This window comes from Eriocheir sinensis, chromosome 60, assembly GCF_024679095.1.
Source record: "Eriocheir sinensis breed Jianghai 21 chromosome 60, ASM2467909v1, whole genome shotgun sequence".
Lineage (NCBI taxonomy): Eukaryota > Metazoa > Arthropoda > Malacostraca > Decapoda > Varunidae > Eriocheir > Eriocheir sinensis.
The window spans coordinates 5,375,218-5,394,031 of NC_066568.1; the positions used below are offsets into that span (position 1 = coordinate 5,375,218).

Sequence of the window (18,814 nt, forward strand, 5' to 3'; positions counted from 1 at the left end):
CTCACCTGGAATACCTGTGCGTCTCCAGGGAAACATTAATTAACTTAAAATCATAAAAAATTCCTCAATCAAATTAAATCTCAGGTATTTTATTATTATTATTATTATTAGTAGTAGTAGTAGTAGTAGTAGTAGTAGTAGTAGTAGTAGTAGTAGTATCAATATTATGATTATTGTTATTATTATTATTATTATTATTATTATTATTATTATTATTATTATTATTATTATTATTATTACTGGTGGTGGTGGTGTGTTTTTTGGAGAATATTTTGTTTTTGGAGAATATTCTCTCTCTCTCTCTCTCTCTCTCTCTCTCTCTCTCTCTCTCTCTCTCTCTAATCTTCCAGCTCCCTCCCTTCCTCCATCTCCTCTCTCCTCCTCCTCCTCCTCCTCCTCCTTCGTCCCTTCAGATATCGACTTCCTTCAATGGCTGACGGTGGATAAAGCGAAGAAAGGAGGGAGGGAGGGAGGGAAAGGGGGAAGGAGGGGGAGAGGGGGAGGTGTTAGCAACCCCCCCTCCCCCCTTCCCCCCCTCCACGTGTTTGCTCACAGTCTTTTGTCCGTCTATTGTTTTGTGTGATTGTGTGTGTGTGTGTGTGTGTGTGTGTGTGTGTGTGTGTTTGAGGTTAGAAGGAGGGAGGAAAGGAAGGGAAGGAGAAGGGAAGACAAGAAAATATGGAAGTAATAGAGAGAAAATATGAAGGAAAGGATGCAGGAAATGAAGAGAGAGAGAGAGAGAGAGAGAGAGAGAGAGAGAGAGAGAGAGAGAGAGAGAGAGAGAGAGAGAGAGAGAGAGAGAGAGAGAGAGAGAGAGAGAGGGGGGGGGGGGTCTCTTATCACCTTTACGCTCCATCGCCCACAACCTTTCCTCTCCCTCACTCTCCCTCTCTTTCTCTCCATTACTCCTCCCTTCCCTCCCTTCCTCCCTCCATGGCAGAGATAATAGGCAAACAAAGGACAAAACAGAGGAAAAACACATCAAACACGGCGCGTAAACAAAAACAAAAGGTCTAATAAACAGACAAGCAGGCAAAGAAAAGGGAAATAAAGAAAAGAAACACATTAAACGGAGAATAAACACAAATACAAGCAGGAGAGCACGAAAAACACACCAAACACAGAGATTAGCAAACATAGAAGCAAAACAAACAAGTACATAAGATTAAACATGGAAAAATAAACACACAGAGAAGCAGAGAATGTAAGAACTATAAACACACAAACAGGTAAACAGAAAATTAAACGAAATAAAAAGAATTAAACACAGACTAAACAACAAAAAAGCAGGAAAATCAATGAAAACAGATTAAACACGGCGAAAGAACAAACACAGAAGCAGGACAAACAAGAAAAAAACACATACAAACAGGAAAGCAGAAGGTTAACCAAGGAAAGAACATTAAACACAAGGAAAAAATACACACAAAACGCAAGAAAAAAGAAGGAAAAACACACTAATGAGAAAATAAACACACGTGACAGCAAGACAGACAAGGAAAAGATTCTTAAACTCGTCAAATAACACAGGGAAGCAGAAGTTAAACTAAAGGGAAAAAAACATCGAGCACACTGGATAAACACACACAAACACAGGAATACGAAATGAAAAAAAAGAACACATTTAATTATACAAATAGACACAAAGGTAAAGTGAGGGTAAGAAAACAGCAACAAACACATAAAACAGAGCAAAAAAAAAAAAGAACATATCCAGGCAAGAAGAACGTACAAAATTAAAAAAAATAAACACATTCAACACGACAAAAACACATTAACGCAGTAAGAAAAACACATTAACCACGACACACACACACACACACACACACACACACACACACACACACACACACACACACACACACACACACACACACATAAAGAGGCAAACGAAAAGCCAAATCCCACATAAATCCCACATAAACCACATCAGATAAACACACCCACACAGACACAGACAAACAAAAGGCTAAAAACATGACAAAACACAAATCAAACACACCTAATAAACACACACACACACGTAGAGGGTAAACAAACAAATAAACAGGAAGGTAAATAAACAACACAGCGGCGACATTCCACTGACGTGGAGATGTCTTAAGGCGACATTGTGAACGCGTCAAGACACCTTCGAAGTCATCCATCCAAGGCCTTTCCCCTCAATACTCTCTCACTTCATTAGCTAATGGAGGCCCGTCATTAACTCAGAGAAGGGAGGGAGGGAGAGGGAGGGAGAAGGTGGAGGAGAGAGAGAATAAGACCGGAGAGAGAAGGAGAGAAGGGGGTGGAGGTTGGAATAAGACAGACAGATAGGAAACGAAGGGATGAGAGAGAGAGAGAGAGAGAGAGAGAGAGAGAGAGAGAGAGAGAGAGAGAGAGAGAGAGAGAGAGAGAGAGAGAGAGTTAAAGAATGGTAAAGATGGTAAAGATAGAATAGAACAAATATAAGAAAACAGATAAAATAAATTGAGAGATACGATCAGACGAAAAGAAAGAAGACATGAATAAATAAGTAGAGAGATAGATAGATAAAGATAGATAGATATATAGAGATAGATGGATACAGAGAGAGAGAGAGAGAGAGAGAGAGAGAGAGAGAGAGAGAGAGAGAGAGAGAGAGAGAGAGAGAGAGAGAGAGAGAGAGAGAGAGAGAGAGAGAAGAGGAGGAGGTAGATAGCAAGCGGAAGGGGGATGAGAGAAAGGTAGAGGGAGACAGAGAAAGATAAAGGAGCAAGAGGATAAAGGAAGGAAGGAGGGGGAAGGGAATGCAAGGAGACAAAGGAACGGAAGAAGCCGGAGTAAATGAACAAATGGAGAGAGAGAGAGAGAGAGAGAGAGAGAGAGAGAGAGAGAGAGAGAGAGAGAGAGAGAGACGAATATTTTCACACTTTCCTTCAATATTCGATGGGAGAAGGAAGAGGAGGAGGAGGAGGAAGAAGGGATAGGGTGATAGAAGGAGTTACCGGCTTATCAGAGAGAGAGAGAGAGAGAGAGAGAGAGAGAGAGAGAACAAAAGAAAAATATGACAATACGTGGTTTTTGTGATGTGGTCTGAAAGAAGGAAGGGAGAAGGAGAGAAAGGGAGGGAGGGAGAGAAGGAAGGGAGGAAGGGGGAGAAGGAAGGCAAGAAAGGAAGGAGGGAGAAAGGGAGACCAAGACAGGGAGACATTTTCACACATAATCTCTCCGTATTTAGTAAAGGGGGGAGATGAGGATGAGGAGGAGGAGGAGGAAGAGGAGGTGGAGGAGAAGGGAGAGAAAAGCTGAATGGAGTGGTGTAGAGGGAGGAAAGAAGGGAGAGAAGAGGCTTAGAAGGAAGGGAAGGAGGAAGAAGGGAGGAAAGGCCTCAGTGGGGGGGGGGGGAGAGAGAGAGAGAGAGAGAGAGAGAGAGAGAGAGAGAGAGAGAGAGAGAGAGAGAGAGAGAGAGAGAGAGAGAGAGAGAGAGAGAGAATCAGCGTGTAAGGAAAAATATTTGTCGAATAAGCGATTTTCCTGCTTACACACACACACACACACACACACACACACACACACACACACACACACGCACACACACATATGGCTGCCTTACCTGTCATGAGGGATTTCAGAAGCGCGGCTGAAAAGAAAGAAAAAAAAGTTAATATTGGGTGAAAGTATTAAAGATCAACAACAACAACAACAACAACAACTCGCTCTCCCTCTCCCTCTCCCTCTCTCTCCCTCTCCCTCCCTCTCCCTCTCCCTCTACCTCTCTCTCTCTCCGACAAATTAACTTCTTATTGTGTGTTTTCAGAATTAATTAAACGCTTTCTCGCTCATCTTGAAGTGCTGTGAGGAACGAACCTCCTCCTCCTCTAACTCCACCTCCCCCTCTTATTTTACTACTCATCTTTATCTACTTTTTTTTCTTTTCCGCTTTCCAACTTTTTTTTTTCCTTTTTGCTTCTCTTCTTTCGATGCTTTACACTTTTCCACTTCATCACTCTTCTATCAATTTTTGTTTTACTCCTCCTCCTCCTCTTCTTTTTTTTCTGTTCATCTTCACATTCTTATTCTTTCTTTCTTCTGTTTCTCTCTTATCCATTTTTATTTATCTTTCTTTCTCTTTTTTTTTTATTTACTTTGCCTCTATTTCTTTCCTTTCCTTTCCTCATCCAATCACACGAACCCTTTCACCATTTTCTATATATATATATCCTCCTCCTCCTCCTTCTCCTCCTCCTCCTCCTCCTCTTCCTTCTCCTCCTCCTCCTCCTTCTCTTCCTCCCTCCGATTCAAAGGGCTGTCCTAAAAGGGTTGAAAGTACTCGATTTAACCAAGTTTTGCATTCCGTGTGTGTGTGTGTGTGTGTGTGTGTGTGTGTGAGGCCCCAAAGTTTCGGAGTGGAAGGAATGAAGCTTCGGATCCATAATAAGAGAGTAAATGAGCGTTTCACCAACTTTTACGAGAGAGAGAGAGAGAGAGAGAGAGAGAGAGAGAGAGAGAGAGAGAGAGAGAGAGAGAGAGAGAGAAATTCCAAATTCAATCCCTCGATCCATTTCTTTCTTCCCTTCTATTCCAGTCTCTTCTTTTATATAACTTCTATTTTTTTATCTTTTTTCTTATTTGGCGCGAGAGAGAGAGAGAGAGAGAGAGAGAGAGAGAGAGAGAGAGAGAGAGAGAGAGAGAGAGAGAGAGAGAGAGATTCCTAATTTAATCCCTCAATCCATTCCTTTCTTCGCTTCTATTCCAGTCTCTTCTTTAATATAACTTCTATTTTCTTATCTTTTTTTTTTTGGCGATAAAAAATACGATAAAAAGAAGGTTCTAATTCTAATGTCGGGTTCACGAGACGCGGGATTTAGGGTTCGAACACCTTTATGAGGCGAAAGTTTGAAGCCATGAGACGAAAAGAAAAAAATATATAATAAAAAAAATAATTAAAATGAAAATATATCGATTATGTAAAGAAATTGAAACTATTAAAACTAAAGTAGGAGAGAAAGGCTAGAAAAACAACCATTACTACAACCACTAATATGTTTCCACTAATAATAATAATAATAATAATAATAATAATAATAATAATAATAATAATAATAATAATAATAATACCTTTGGAAATAAAATAAAATAAAGAAGTAAGAAACGCGAGTCACTTCCTCATGAAAAGAAAAAAAATGGTGGAAGAGAAGAAGGAGGAGGAGGAGGAGGAGGAGGAGGAAGAGGAGGAGGAGGAGGAGGAGGAGGAGGAGGAGTGGAAGAAGAACAATGCAACAGTGGGTAGGTCTATTTATATTCAACAAGCGTTCTCTCTCTCTCTCTCTCTCTCTCTCACCCAAGGCGTTTACCCAATGGGAGGAAGAAAGACGTAAAGGACATGAGAGAGAGGGAGGGAGAGGGAGAGAGGAGGGAGGGAGGAGGGAGAGAGAGGGAGAGGAAGAAAGAGGGAGAGTGAGAGAGGGAGGTGAGAGGGAGAGTAAATCTGTCCCCAGTGTTAAGTGTTGGCGATCTCTCTCTCTCTCTCTCTTCTTAAGGATTCGTTCTTTATCCCTCTTCATCATTTTCCTCCTATCCTTCCCTCCTCTCAACCCTTCTCTCTTCTCTCCCTTCTCTCTCTTCTCTCCCTTTTTCCCTCCATTCCGTCTATCCTTTACATCCTATTTTTCTCTCCATCCATCCATCCCTTATATCCTTCCCTCCCTTTTTATTTTCCTTTTTTTCTCTCCTTGTACACTCTCTCTCTCTCTCTCTTAGCCTATCCCGTTTTATTTATAGTCTCCTTCTCTCCTCCTTCCTCCATCCCTCTTTCCTCCTCCTCCTCTCCACCCCTCTTCCTGAAACAAGACAAGGAGGAGTAGGAAGAGGAGGAGGAGGAGGAGGAGGAGAGAGCTATTTACGATGCAGAATGAATAAAGCCATGAATATAAAAATGAGAAAACAGGAAAATTTACATAAAAACAGGAAAATAACGGGAAAATGATAGGGAAAACATTTACTGCTATTATTATCATTATTATTATTATTATTATTATTGTTATTATTATTATTATTATTATTATGTAAAAAGTCAATCTTATTTTTTCTTCCCTTTTTATCTTTCGCTTTTTCGCCTTGAGGAAAAAGTGGCACCCTCCTCCTCCTCCTCCTCCTTCTTCTTCTTCTCCTCCTCCTCCTCCTCCTCCTCCTCCTCCTCCTCTACCCCTTCTCAATTCACTCTGATTTTCTCCCTATTTCACCAATTTCCTCTCTCTTCCTCCCTATCTCCCTCCCTCCCTCCTCCTCCTCACCTCATCACTGGAGAAAAGGAGGAAAAGAGGTGACGGAAAGGGTGATGTGTCTCCCCTTTCCTATCCCTTCCTCTCTCTCCCTCCCTCCCTTTCCCTCCATCTTCGGTAATCCAGTTAGTTAAGCTCGTCAGCCTAAACACGACCCCCTAGCCACTCCCCCCCCCCCCTCTCTCTCTCTCTCTCTCTCTCTCTCTCTCTCTCTCTCTCACGGGACAAGAATCCAAAACTTTTCTGTTCACCGACATGGAACCAAGAAATTCCTCCTCCTCCTCCTCCTCCTCCTCCTCCTCCTCCTCCTCCTCCTCCTCTCTCTCCTTCCATTTTCCTCCCCCTTTGAGTGGCTATGGAGGGTGTATGACGTTCCGAGGAGGAGGAGGAGGAGGAAGAGGAGGAGGAGACGGAACATAGGAACAGAGAAATACTACTGAGGAATAGGAGAAAGAGGAGGAGGAGGAGGAGGAGGAGGACGTTGACGGCTTCAGAAAATTGATCTTCAGTGGACCAAAAACCCATCTGTGTGTGTGTGTGTGTGTGTGTGTGTGTGTGTGTGTGTGAGAGAGAGAGAGAGAGAAAAGTAAAATTTCGGCGTCTCTCTCTCTCTCTCTCTCTCTCTCACACACACACACACACACACACACACACACACTCACACACACACACACACACACACCAAGAGAATTATCGACCCATCAAACCCAACACGTTCGAATCCCCTCTTCGACACAAGCTTCGAACCTTTGTAACGCCCATTCCGAAGCTCCAATCCCTTACTAATACTTTCTTAATCTCTTTCCTCTTCTTTCCCCTCTTTTCCCCTCTTTCCTACCCTTCCAATCCCTTCTAATCCACCTCTGATTCGGTTTAAGAGGTTCGGGTTCGGTGAGTTGGGTTTCGAAGCTTCGGTCAGCTGTCTTGATCCTCTTCGAATCCTGTTCCGGAATATGGTAGTGAAATTCGCGTCCTAATCTGATTATCGCATTTAGAAGAGGTTGTGATACGCGCGTCTTAGAGAGCGATCGAGCGAAAGAGAGAGAGAGAGAGAGAGAGAGAGAGAGAGAGAGAGAGAGAGAGAGAGAGAGAGAGAGAGAGAGAGAGAATATTGAATTAGGAAAGAAGGAAGAAAGGGAAGAGGAAGGAAAGGGGGAAGCAGGAAGTGAAGGAAAGGGAATAGAAGTAGTAGTAGTAGTAGTAGTAGTAGTCTCCCATTTTTTTTATTATTGTCATTATTATTTTAAGGACATTTTCGACAAGTTAGATGAAGAATGACAAAAGAAAAACGGCTGTATTACCACTACTATCATCATTACCATCATCATCATCATCATCATCACCATCACTATTCCTCCCCGTACCTGTCTTCCGCCCAGGTGATTCGATCGTTAATTAGGCATGCAGGTCACTGATTGGACAAAGGCTGAGGGAGGGAGGGAGGGAGGAAGAGGAAAGTGACAAGGGAGAGAAGGGTGAGAAATGGAGGAATGAAAGGGAGATGAGAATAAAGAGGATGATAGGAAGGGAGGAGAAGAGAACATGAGAGAAAAATAGAGGAAGGGAGAAGCGAACACACATTGGAGGAGAAAAAGAAGAGGAGGAGGAGGAGGAGGAAGGGATTGTAGGAAGGAGGCAATAAAGAAATAATCGCTCAAAATATCTCCTCCTCCTACTCTTCCTCCTCCTCCTTCTCCGCCTCCGCTTCCTCCTCCTCCTCCTCCCATCATCAGGTCAAACAAATGAAGAGCGAAACCGTGTTGCGCATATTAATTACTGTCCTTACCTGTCTTCCTCCTCCTCCTCCTCCTCTGTTTCCCCTCACCTGTGCTATGAATCCCCTTTCCTCTTCTCTTTTTCCTATTCTAACTTCTCATCTTCCTTCTCCTTCTCCTTACCCTCATCCCCATCCTCCATTTTTACCTCCTTTCCTTTGCCTTTCACTTTTCTTTATTCATTTTTACTGCTTCCTCGCATTTTTTACCTTACCTCCCTCCTCCTCCCTATAGAATATGCTATAGAAAAAGAAAGAGGAGGAGGAGGAGGAGGAGGAGAGGAGGAGGAAAAGCAATAATACCTGGCAATGATTTAAGGAAAAGAGAGAGGGAGAGAGAGAGAGAGAGAGAGAGAGAGAGAGAGAGAGAGAGAGAGAGTCGCTCCATTACCCCTAGCTGGGATACTCTCTCTCTCTCTCTCTCTGTATCTTTCTTGGTTCTTAATATATATGAGATAGAGAGAGAGAGAGAGAGAGAGAGAGAGAGAGAGAGAGAGAGAGATAGAGAGAGAGAGAGAGAGAGAGAGATGAAAAGGGAGGAGCTCTAAGGTTATAAAACAAGGAAACAGGAGAGAGGCGGAGTTAGGACACGCCTCTCTCTCTCTCTCTCTCTCATCTTACCTCCTTCGCACCCTCTTCTTAAGTGGTCAGCTAATGGAGAGAGAGAGAGAGAGAGAGAGAGAGAGAGAGAGAGAGAGAGAGAGAGAGAGTGTTTGTCCTTCCTCTTGCCTGAGGGAAAGTGAACGCAACAAAGAGAGTCAAGAGGCAGAGAGAGAGAGAGAGAGAGAGAGAGTTGGAGAATCAGCCAAAACGTCGCGTCGATCATTTCTATCTCTCTCTCTCCATCTCTCTCTCTCTCTCTCTCTCTCTCTCTCTCTCTCTCTCTCTCTCTCTCTCTCTCTTTCCTTTTCGTTTTCATGATTTACATTTTTCTGCTCTCTCTCTCTTCAAAGGTATTATGGGCAGCGAGATATTAATCCACCCTCAGAGAGAGAGAGAGAGAGAGAGAGAACCAACGCCACCACAGGGACATATCGTTTCTCTCTCTCTCTTTAGAAATAAGGGAGATTGCAAAGGAGATAAAACCGTCCTAATGAGTTACACCTCCTCTTGCTCCTCCTCCTCTTCCTCTTCCTCCTCCTCCTCCTGATCAGTGTTAAGGAACCTCAGGGGAATTTAACTCCCCGTTGTGTCATCAGCTGGAGTGGGGAGTACGCCCCCTCCCGCTTTACCCCAGCCCTCTCCCCTCCCCCGTTTTATCTCCCATGTGACTTGTCGGAGAGGGAGGAAGAAAGGGAGGGAAGGAGGGACGGAAGGTGTGAGAGAGGGAGGGAAAGGGATGAAGGAATGAATGGCAGGTTGGGAGAGGAAAGAAGGAACGGGAGAAAGGTAAGGAGGGAAGGAGGGAAGGTGTAAGGGAGGGAGGGAAAGGAATGAAGGAAAGAACGGCAGGGTGGGAGAGGAGAGAACGAAAGGAGTGAATATGAAGAAGGAAGAAAGGGGTTGGAGGAAGGAAAGAAGAGGAAGAATTAAAAGAAAATGGAAAAAGAGGAGGAAGGAAGAGGAGAGGATATAGGAATAAAAGAAGTGAGGTGAGAGAAGTAAGAGATAAGGAGGAAGTAAAGGGAGATGATGATGGAGTAATAGAAAGGTGTTGTGAAGAAGAGAGGAATAGAAAGGATAGCGAGTTATTTAAGGAAGAGGGAAGGAGAGAGACTGAAAAAGTGAATTAAAGAAGGGAAGAAAAGGGAGTAGAGAAGGGAAGATAGTGAGGGAAGGAAGAGGAAGGAATGGAGGAGGGATTGAAGAAGAGGTAAGAGGAATGGAAAAAGGGTAAAAGAAAATAGGAAGGTAGGAAAGCGAAGGGAAGAAAAGGAAGTAGAGAAGGGAAGATAGTGAGGGAAGGAAGGAAGAGGAAGGAATGGAGGAAGGAGTGAAGAAGAGGAAAGAGGAATGGAAAAAGGGTAAAAGGAAATAGGAAGGTAGGAAAGCGAGGAATGGAGAAAATAGGTAAAAAGAAACAAGGAGGTAAATAATAAAAATAGTAATGATAATAATGATTAGTAAGAATGATTATGAAAATTTTAGTTTCTTCCATCTAAACCTTTCTTCGTTTCTTTCTTCTCTCATCCTCTTCTTCAACGCTCCCTTCCTCTCTTTCTACATCAATATCATTCGTCATTCCATTTTCCTTCCCTTACTCTCCTTTTCCTTCCCTTATTCTTCTTTCCCTTACTTTTCACTTTCCTTTCTCTCCTTCCTCTATTTTCCCTTTCCTACCTTTCCTTTCTCTACCTTTTCCTTCCCTATCGTTTCTCTCTCTCTCTCTCTCTCTCTCTAAATTACACCCGCTCACACCTGACAATTAATAAAGGGGACACACACACACACACACACACACACACACACACACTAACGATGGAATTAGGTTATTTATGGTTAGTTTACGTTATTAGGTGAGAAAGAGGCTTATTGCTCTCTCTCTCTCTCTCTCTCTCTCTCTCTCTCTCTCTCTCTCAAACTTGGAATCAAAGTGTCTATAGGAAATCCCACTAATTGCTCTTCTGATGGGGGATTATGGGTAACAGATCCAAGGGGGGGGCGGAGGAGTAGGAGGAGGAGGAGGAGGAGGAAGAGGAGGGAGAGGAAGCACGTGAGAAGAATTAGCAAAGAGGGGGAAGAGGGAGAGAAAGAGGGGTAAGGTGTGTGTGTGTGTGTGTGTGTGTGTGTGTGTGTGTGTGTGTGTGTGTAATATTATACACTTCCCCTATCTCTCTCTCTCTTTCCTCCATCAACGAACAAGATCCCCTTATCAGAATGTCACAGTCTTTCCTTCTCCTCCTCCTCCTCCTCCTCCTCTCCTCTCCTCTTCCTCTTCCACCTCTCTTCTCTTCTCGTCTCTTGTTTCTTTTTTCTTTTCTTTCGCCGTTTATTTTTTTTTGGTTTTGTGTCTTAGCTTATCCTTCGCTAATTGTGTGTGTGTGTGTGTGTGTGTGTGTGTGTGTGTGTGTGTGTGTGTGTGTGTGTGAATAAATAGTAATAGTAGCAGTAGATGTGTGATAAATAAATAAAGATGGAGAGCGTTGGGGAGGAAGAGGAGGAGGAGGAGGAGGAGGAGGAGGAGGAGATCACGACATGGAGATTATGGAAAAGGAGCAAGAAAAGAAAAATAAAGATGGCAAAGAAAAGGAGGACGAAGATAGATGATGTTAGAGAAGAGAACGAGGAGGAGGAGGAGGAGGAAGAGGAAGAGGAGGATCATGCATAAAAAGAGGATTAGAAACAGAAAAGAAAGATGAGGAAATAGAAATAAAACGAGAAGCTGGAAGGAAAAAGTAGATGAGGAGCAGAAAGGAAAAGAGGAAGAGGAGAAGAAAGAGGAAGAGGAGGAGGAACAGGAGGAGAGTAAGATAGTTCCGGAAATCTCGGTTGTGGGTCATTTTTCACTGTGATTAGTTGAGGAAAAGGAGGAGGAGGAGGAGGAGGAGGAGGAGGAGGAGGAGGAAGAAGGTAGTACATGTCCAGTTTCTCTTATGATCATTAATTGCATGGGTCTCTCTCTCTCTCTCTCTCTCTCTCTGATAGGTGGTCTGATTGTCCTTCTGGAGTGGATCGTTTTCTATATTGTTTCTGAGTGCGTTCCCCCCTCCCTCTCTCTCTCTCTCCATCTCTCTCCCTACCTCTCTCTCTCACTCCGTCTCTCCCTCCCTCCATTTTTCCTTTTTCCTCTCTCTTTCGTCGTTCTCAAGTCTCTTCACGTCTCTACCTGTTTCCCTCTCCCCCCCCCCCTCTCTCTCTCTCTCTCTCTGGAACGAAAATAAATAACAATGAGAAGTAATATTGTGCCTCACTTCTGTTTGCCCAAGAGGAGGAGGAGGAGGAGGAGGAGGAGGAGGAGGAGGATAGGTAGAAGGGAAAAAAAAGATAAAGAAAGGTAAAACAATAACGAGAAAAAGAGAGAGAGAGCGAGAGAGAGAGAGAGAGAGAGAGAGAGAGAGAGAGAGAGAGAGAGAGAGAGAGAGAGAGAGAGAGAGAGAGAGAGAGAATATAACTTCCATAACCACTAACTCTCCCTTCAACCTTTCCATATAACCTCTCTCTCTCTCTCTCTCTCTCTCTCTCTCTCTCTCTCTCTCTCACCACCAGCACCGCCACAGCTCAAGAGGGTAAGACCGTAAAATTGATGTTTCATGTATTGCCGCGAGGGGGAGGGAGAGAGAGTGGGAGAGAGGGGGAGAGAGGGAGAGTGGGAGAAAGGGAGAGGGAGATGGATATGGGTTTGTTAATAGCGTCCCGTGGGTTGTGGGAGAGAGGGAGAGGGGGAGAAGGGAGGGGAGAGGAAGGGAGAATGATGGAGTAGGAAAGAAAGGTAGAGAAGGAAAAGTTTATATGTGACTTGTACAAACTCCTTCATCATCATCATCGTCATCATCATTCCCATCATCACACCAAAACATTACCTACCACCACTACTACTACTACTACTACTACTACTACTACTACTACTACTACAATAGCCCATGTTGTCGTATAATTGTTTCTAATATTATCTATATATCTAATTATTTAATGATTTCAATTCATAATTTTTTTCATGTTATCCAATTTTAGAAACCAAATGAAAAATTAAGGAAGAAAAAAAAAGAAAGAAAGAAAGGAAGGAAGGAAGGAAGGAAGGAAGGAACGAACGAACGAACGAACGAACGAAGGAAGGAAGGAAGGAAGGAGAGGAAGGAAGGAAGGAAGGAAGGAAGGAAGGAAGGAAGGAAGGAAAGAACGAACGAACGAACGAACGAACGAACAAACGAACGAACGAACGAACGAACGAAGGAAGGAAGGAAGGAAGGAAGGAAAGAAGGAAGGAAGAAAGGAAGGAAGGAAAGAAGGAAGAAAAAAGGAAAGGAAAAAGAGAAGATGGTAGTAAAGAAGGAATAAAAAAGAAAAAGACAAAAATACTAAATAAAAGAAGCAATACGAAAGCAAAACAAACACAGGAAATGATGATTGAAGAAAAGAAAACATATAAGAAAAGAAGATAAAAAAATAGATATCAACGGAATCCTCTCTCTCTCTCTCTCTCTCTCTCTCTCTCTCTCTCTCAGCGTCAAATTATCCTTCCTTGCGCAACAAATCCTACGAAGAAAGGCTTTCACCCTTAAACATGTCTCTTGAGACACGTCGCCTCCGAGGAAAACTGATCGAATGTTTTAAAATACTTAATGGTTTCACGAATGTAGACAGATCAACATTGTTTATGATCGATGACACTTTGCGCACGAGGAACAATGGCGTAAAACTCAGATGTAGACAAGTAAATTCAGACTGCACATGCAATTTTCTTCACCAACGTTGTAGTGCGAGAATGGAATAAGCTCCCATCATCAGTGGTCCAGTGTAACACGATTGACTCCTTCAAAAATAAGCTCGACCGTCACTTCCTTCAACTTAATATCAACTAGAGTAGAAATGCAACGTTTTGGAGTCTTCTGATTAATGTAAAATCACTTAGGTTTAAGGACAGACCACCAAGTCTGGACCATGGGGTCTGTGTGGTCTGATTTCTATGTCTCTCTCTCGATAAGTCCACTGGGAGAGACTGATAAGGGGATAGTTTACGCCGGAGGAGGGGGTAGGGAGGGGGGAGGGGACGGGGGAGGGGGAGTGGAAGGGGGGAGGGAGGAGAGAAGGGAGGGAGAGGGAATAACCACGTACTTAAATTTCTTGGGTCACTTAAATTGGAGAGAGGGAGAGAGGGAGGGAGGGAAGGAGAGTGATTATGGGAGAGAAAAGGAAGAAGCAAATAAGGAGGAGGAGGAGGAGGAGGAGGAGGAGGAGGAGGAGAAGGGGGAGGAGAAGGTAGGGAAAGTTTGACCAGAAAAAAGTGGATAATGATGATGATGATAATGATTATGATGAATGGAAAGCAGAGGAAGGAAGAGAATAAAGAGGTAAAGAAACAACGAGAGGAAAGAAGGGAAGGAAAGAAAGAAAGGAGGAACAAAGAATGGAAAGCAGAGGAAAGAAGAGGATAAAGAGGGAGGAAAAATGATGGAGGAGGGGGGAGGGAGGGGGAGGAGGGAGAGGAAGGGGGGAGGGGTTACGAGAGGAAAGAAGGGAAGGAAAGAACGAAAAGAGGAAACAAAGAATGGAAAGCAGAGGAAAGAAGAGGATAAAGAGGGAGGAAAAATGATGGAGGAGGGGGGGGAGGGGGAGGAGGGAGAGGAAGGGGGGAGGGGTTAAATTGGTGTGGGCCCCAAGAGGAGGGAGATCAAAGCTTCCTCCAGCATCTTCATCAATGAGGGAGGGAGGGAGGAAAGGAGGGAGGGAGGGAGGGAGGGGAAAAGGGAGTTAGGTTATTGGAAAGTTGTTACTACTACTACTACTACTACTACTACTACTACTACTACTACTACTACTATTACTACTACTATTACTACTGAGCTAGAAATATACTTTAGATTATTTTGTTTCCCTCGTCATTCCAAAATAATAAAGAAGAGGAAGAACAAGAACAAGAAGAAGAAGAAAAAGAAGAATTACAAGAAGAAGAAGAGGAAAAAAAGAACAAAAACAAACGAAAACAAGAAGAAAAATCATAATCAACAAAGCCAGACACAAACAAGGTATAATATTACAAAAAAAGAGGGAGGGAAAGCGATAGGGAGGGAGAGGGAGGGAGGGAGGGAGAGAGGGAGAGGGAGGAATGAAGAGAGAGGAAGAGGGGGAGGGAGAGCTTGTGTGATTAAGTTAGTAAGTAAGAGAGCGCTCAACACAGCTTCTCCGTGATTGAATATTTCCTCCATCCATCCCTCCACTCTCTCTCTCTCTACTTCTTGTATTTTTTTGTTTCCTTTCTTCGTTCTCACTTCCTTTTTTCATTCATTCTTTCATTTTTTAATCTTTCCTTTTTCCTTCCAGAATTTTTACTTTTCCTTCCTTCCTTCCTTCCTTCCTTTCCTTCTTTATTTTCTCTTCCTTCTTTCCTTTCCTTTCTTATTTCCTTCCTTACTACTTTCCTATTTCTTTTCTTTTATATTCTTTCTTTTTCTGTTTTAATTGTTCTTTCCCTCATCTTTCCTTCATTCCTTCACTCATTCACTTCCTCTGTTATCACCGACATGCACCCACACAAAAACAATAACACAATACTCATAAAAATAAAAATCACATAGCATCGCATACTACTTCAAATCACCTGCATATACTAATGATTCCAACTCACCTGCCAAATCATATTTTCCTAATTAGCATTAACACAAGTATAAATATCAATAACAACATCTTACACCTATACTAATTGAGCCAAATCATCTGACTATATCAATCCCCTTATTAACATCTCATCATCTCCGTATTATGCCTTCGTTTCACCAGCATTAATGACAACAGATACTAAAACAACAATAACGACATCACACACACACACCTGTCCTAATTATCGTCTTGAACTCACCTGGAAATTAATCTCCTGCAAATTACCATCACCACCAACAACAGTAAACACTTAAACAACAACAACAACAACAACAACAACAACAACAACAACAACAACAACATATGAGCAGACACATCACACACATATACAAAAAACAAACAAAAATAACACTGAAAAAAATATACAACACACACATAATCCTCACACACAAGAAAGAAGAGAAGAGAGAACGAAAAGGAAAGGAAAGAAGGAGGGGAGAAGAGAAAAGAGCATAAGAAAGAAGGAAATAGAGCGGGAAACAGAGGAAAAAAAGAGGATAAAGAGGAAGGGAAAACAATGTAGGGGTTGGAGAAAGAGGAAGAGCCGGGGAGTAAAGCTTCATATCACACAAACACACAAACACACATACACAAAAAAACACGAACACAAGCAAACAAACAAACACTTATAATCACACAAACACTTAAAAGTCAAACAGACACACAAACAAACATAAAAACACAAACACGAACAAGAAAAGCACAAACACAAGGTAACAAAAAAGACAAAATCACATAAACACTTAAATTCAAACAAACACACAAAAACACACACACACATACACACACAAAAAAAAGCAAGGAGACAAACACTTAAAATCACACAAACACTTAAAATCACACAAACAATCATCATTATCATTATCATCTTCAACACTCCTGTACAAACCAAAAGTTCTTCACTCACCTGACGACGAATCTCTCCCTCACTGCCTTCGCTCTGTCCTTCAACGCTATGAGAGCATCTAGACCCGGCATGGCTCCTCCTTCTCTTTCCTCTTTTTCCTCTTCTTTTCCTCTTCTTCCTCTTCTTCGCAATTAGCTCACCTCACCTCACCCGTCACACTTCTACACCTGTTCAGCACGACGATCCATGTTACCTGTGTGTTTGTTTGTGTGTTTGTGTGTGTGTTTATCACGTGTTCTGCATTGTTTTTTTTATGTAGGTGTGTTTGTGTGTGTTTGGTTTGGGGGGTGAGTGAGTGTGTTTAATTGTATGGTGTGTTTGTGTGTGTGTGTGCGTGTGTGTGTGTGTGTGTGTGTGTGTGTGTGTGTGTGTGTGTGTTAGCGTTCACTTGTTTTCTCTGTTGTTGCTTGCTTTACTTTCTTTGTTTTCTCTTTTCTATTTTTTTTTTCTCTCTTTCTTGGTGGCGAGTCTGCGAGCCCTTTCCCTCTCCCTCTCTCTCTTTCTCTTTCTCTGTGTCTCTTCGGGGGGGTCGATGGAGCGGGCGCCGGGAGGGGGATGGGGGGATGGGGGTGGATGGAGACAGCTGTGAAGAGAAGAAAAAAAATATTCAGTCATTCAAACCGAACACACTTAGAACTATATAATTGATGATGATGATGATGATGATGATGATGGCGATGATGATGATAATGATGATGATGATGATGAGAGAGAGAGAGAGAGAGAGAGAGAGAGAGAGAGAGAGAGAGAGAGAGAGAGAGAGAGAGAGAGAGAGAGCGTAGGTGGGTGTGCGGTCATTCTTATTGTGTGTGGAGTGAAGGATTAGCAAGAAGGAGGAGTAGGAGGAGGAGGAGGAGGAGGAGGAACGCAAATCCCTCTTCAGCCTCTTCTTGCAAGTTAAAGCTGAAGGGAAGAAAGAGGAATAAGAAGAGTACGAAGAGGACGTCTAATAGGAAGAGAAGAAAATAGTGAAGGAAGAAGAAAAGGATGAAGAAGAGAAGAAAAACAAATGTGAAAGGAGATCAAGGTACAGAAGAAGAAAAGAAAAGAAGGAGGGAAAGCACTGAAGGTTTATACTACCATAATTTACACTAAAATGACATGCAAATATTAATATATGTGCAAACAATTTGTAACAGACTTTCTTTACCACAACATATTATGAGCAAACACACACACAAAAAAAGGAAAGTATAAATAAATAAATGTAGAGCTGATGCCTTTTCAACACAAAAACTCAGATACAAATTGGATACAAAATAAAGAGAAAATAGAAAGAAAATAGAAAGTGGAAAAAAAACTATATATACATAAATCAGTAGTACAAACCCAACAGTTTCAACAACAACACAACCAGTCAGTAGAGTCTGTTTTCCACACATTCCCTTTTTAGAACACAACACTCCGGCCTCACAGCGTTTCCTTTACTAACTGTTACGTTACTATGGAAGTGGACATTATGTATCTGCCATTTAGAACAGAAGAAAAGAAGAACAAGAACATAAACAAGAAGAATAGTAAGAAGAAGAAGAATAGAAGAAAAAATACAAGAACAAGAAAAACAAGAACAAGAATAACAAGAACAACAAGAACACCGAGAGAATATGAATGACCACTAGTGTATGAATAAAAACCTAACAATACTAACCCAATTGTAGTAACCGAGTAAACAGAGTGGAATGAATGAATAATAATCAAACAGAATGAAGAAATGAATAGAGAATGACCGCAAATGTTTAAAGGGTCGGGATTCTCATACGCTTCCCATCAAATATTTCCAACGGCCGGCAAGAAGATTAATCGTGTTGGGTTGTTATGAGTGTTTTTTTCACGTTCATGGTACAGAAACTTTGTCAAACTTCCACCGGAGTCATAAAGGGCACACAACTCCTACGAACAATTTTGAAGAATGTTTTTTTTTTTTTAAAGCAAAGGAGACAGCACAAGGGCACAAAAAAAAGGAATCAACAATAAAAAACAAAGCCCGCCACTCGCTGCTCCCGTAAAGAATCCAAAGAGGTGGCCGAAAGAGCAATCAATTACGTGTTGGGGCGCCGAAATGTTTCAATGTGGCCATAGATTACGTGATGTGTGTCTACCGTCTTAATAGCACAGAGAGAATGACCGTTTACGTTTGGACATTGTGTTGTCTCTATTTTCTTGAGAGCACCAACAGAATTACCACTTATGTTTAGTCTGTGTGTTCTTTCTCTACATATATGTCTATTAACAATCAACACTATATCAATACAACCTCTACATAAAACCCTACATGTATCTCTTCTCCTCAACTCTTATTGGCACCGAGGGAATAACCGCTTACGTTCCGTCTGTGTGTTCTGTCTTTACTGTCTTGTATTAGCGAAAGCAAATAACATTAAGTAATACTATCTCAATCAACCGTATATTTCTGAGCAGGTAGAAAGCAGGTAGGTCCACTTTAATCAACGCCAGGTGTGCAGGAGGTCAGTTTTGTTTGATTTTTTTTATTAGCGAAGGGAAGTATCAAGATCCACCAATTAAACAGTGAGACACGTTATTTCAGCACAGGTTGGTCTTCTTCAATTAACGTCAGGTATGCACAACAGGTAAATATTGTATGAATTGTTTTTCTCATTATTTTCATCTATCAGCGAA

General features: G+C 42.1%; 1 protein-coding gene across 1 annotated transcript in view; it reads right to left on the bottom strand.

The window, feature by feature from the left end:
• Nucleotides 1-18,814, bottom strand: part of LOC126985613 (vesicular glutamate transporter 1-like) — a 75,762-nt gene that overhangs the window by 49,559 nt on the left and 7,389 nt on the right. The window contains exons 2-3 of the mRNA XM_050840768.1: nt 16,178-16,760; nt 3,575-3,601 (exon numbers count right to left, since the gene is read on the bottom strand). Of these exons, the coding sequence (XP_050696725.1) occupies nt 3,575-3,601; nt 16,178-16,248 (98 nt within the window). The 5' untranslated portion in view covers nt 16,249-16,760. The remainder of the gene's footprint in view (nt 1-3,574; nt 3,602-16,177; nt 16,761-18,814) is intronic.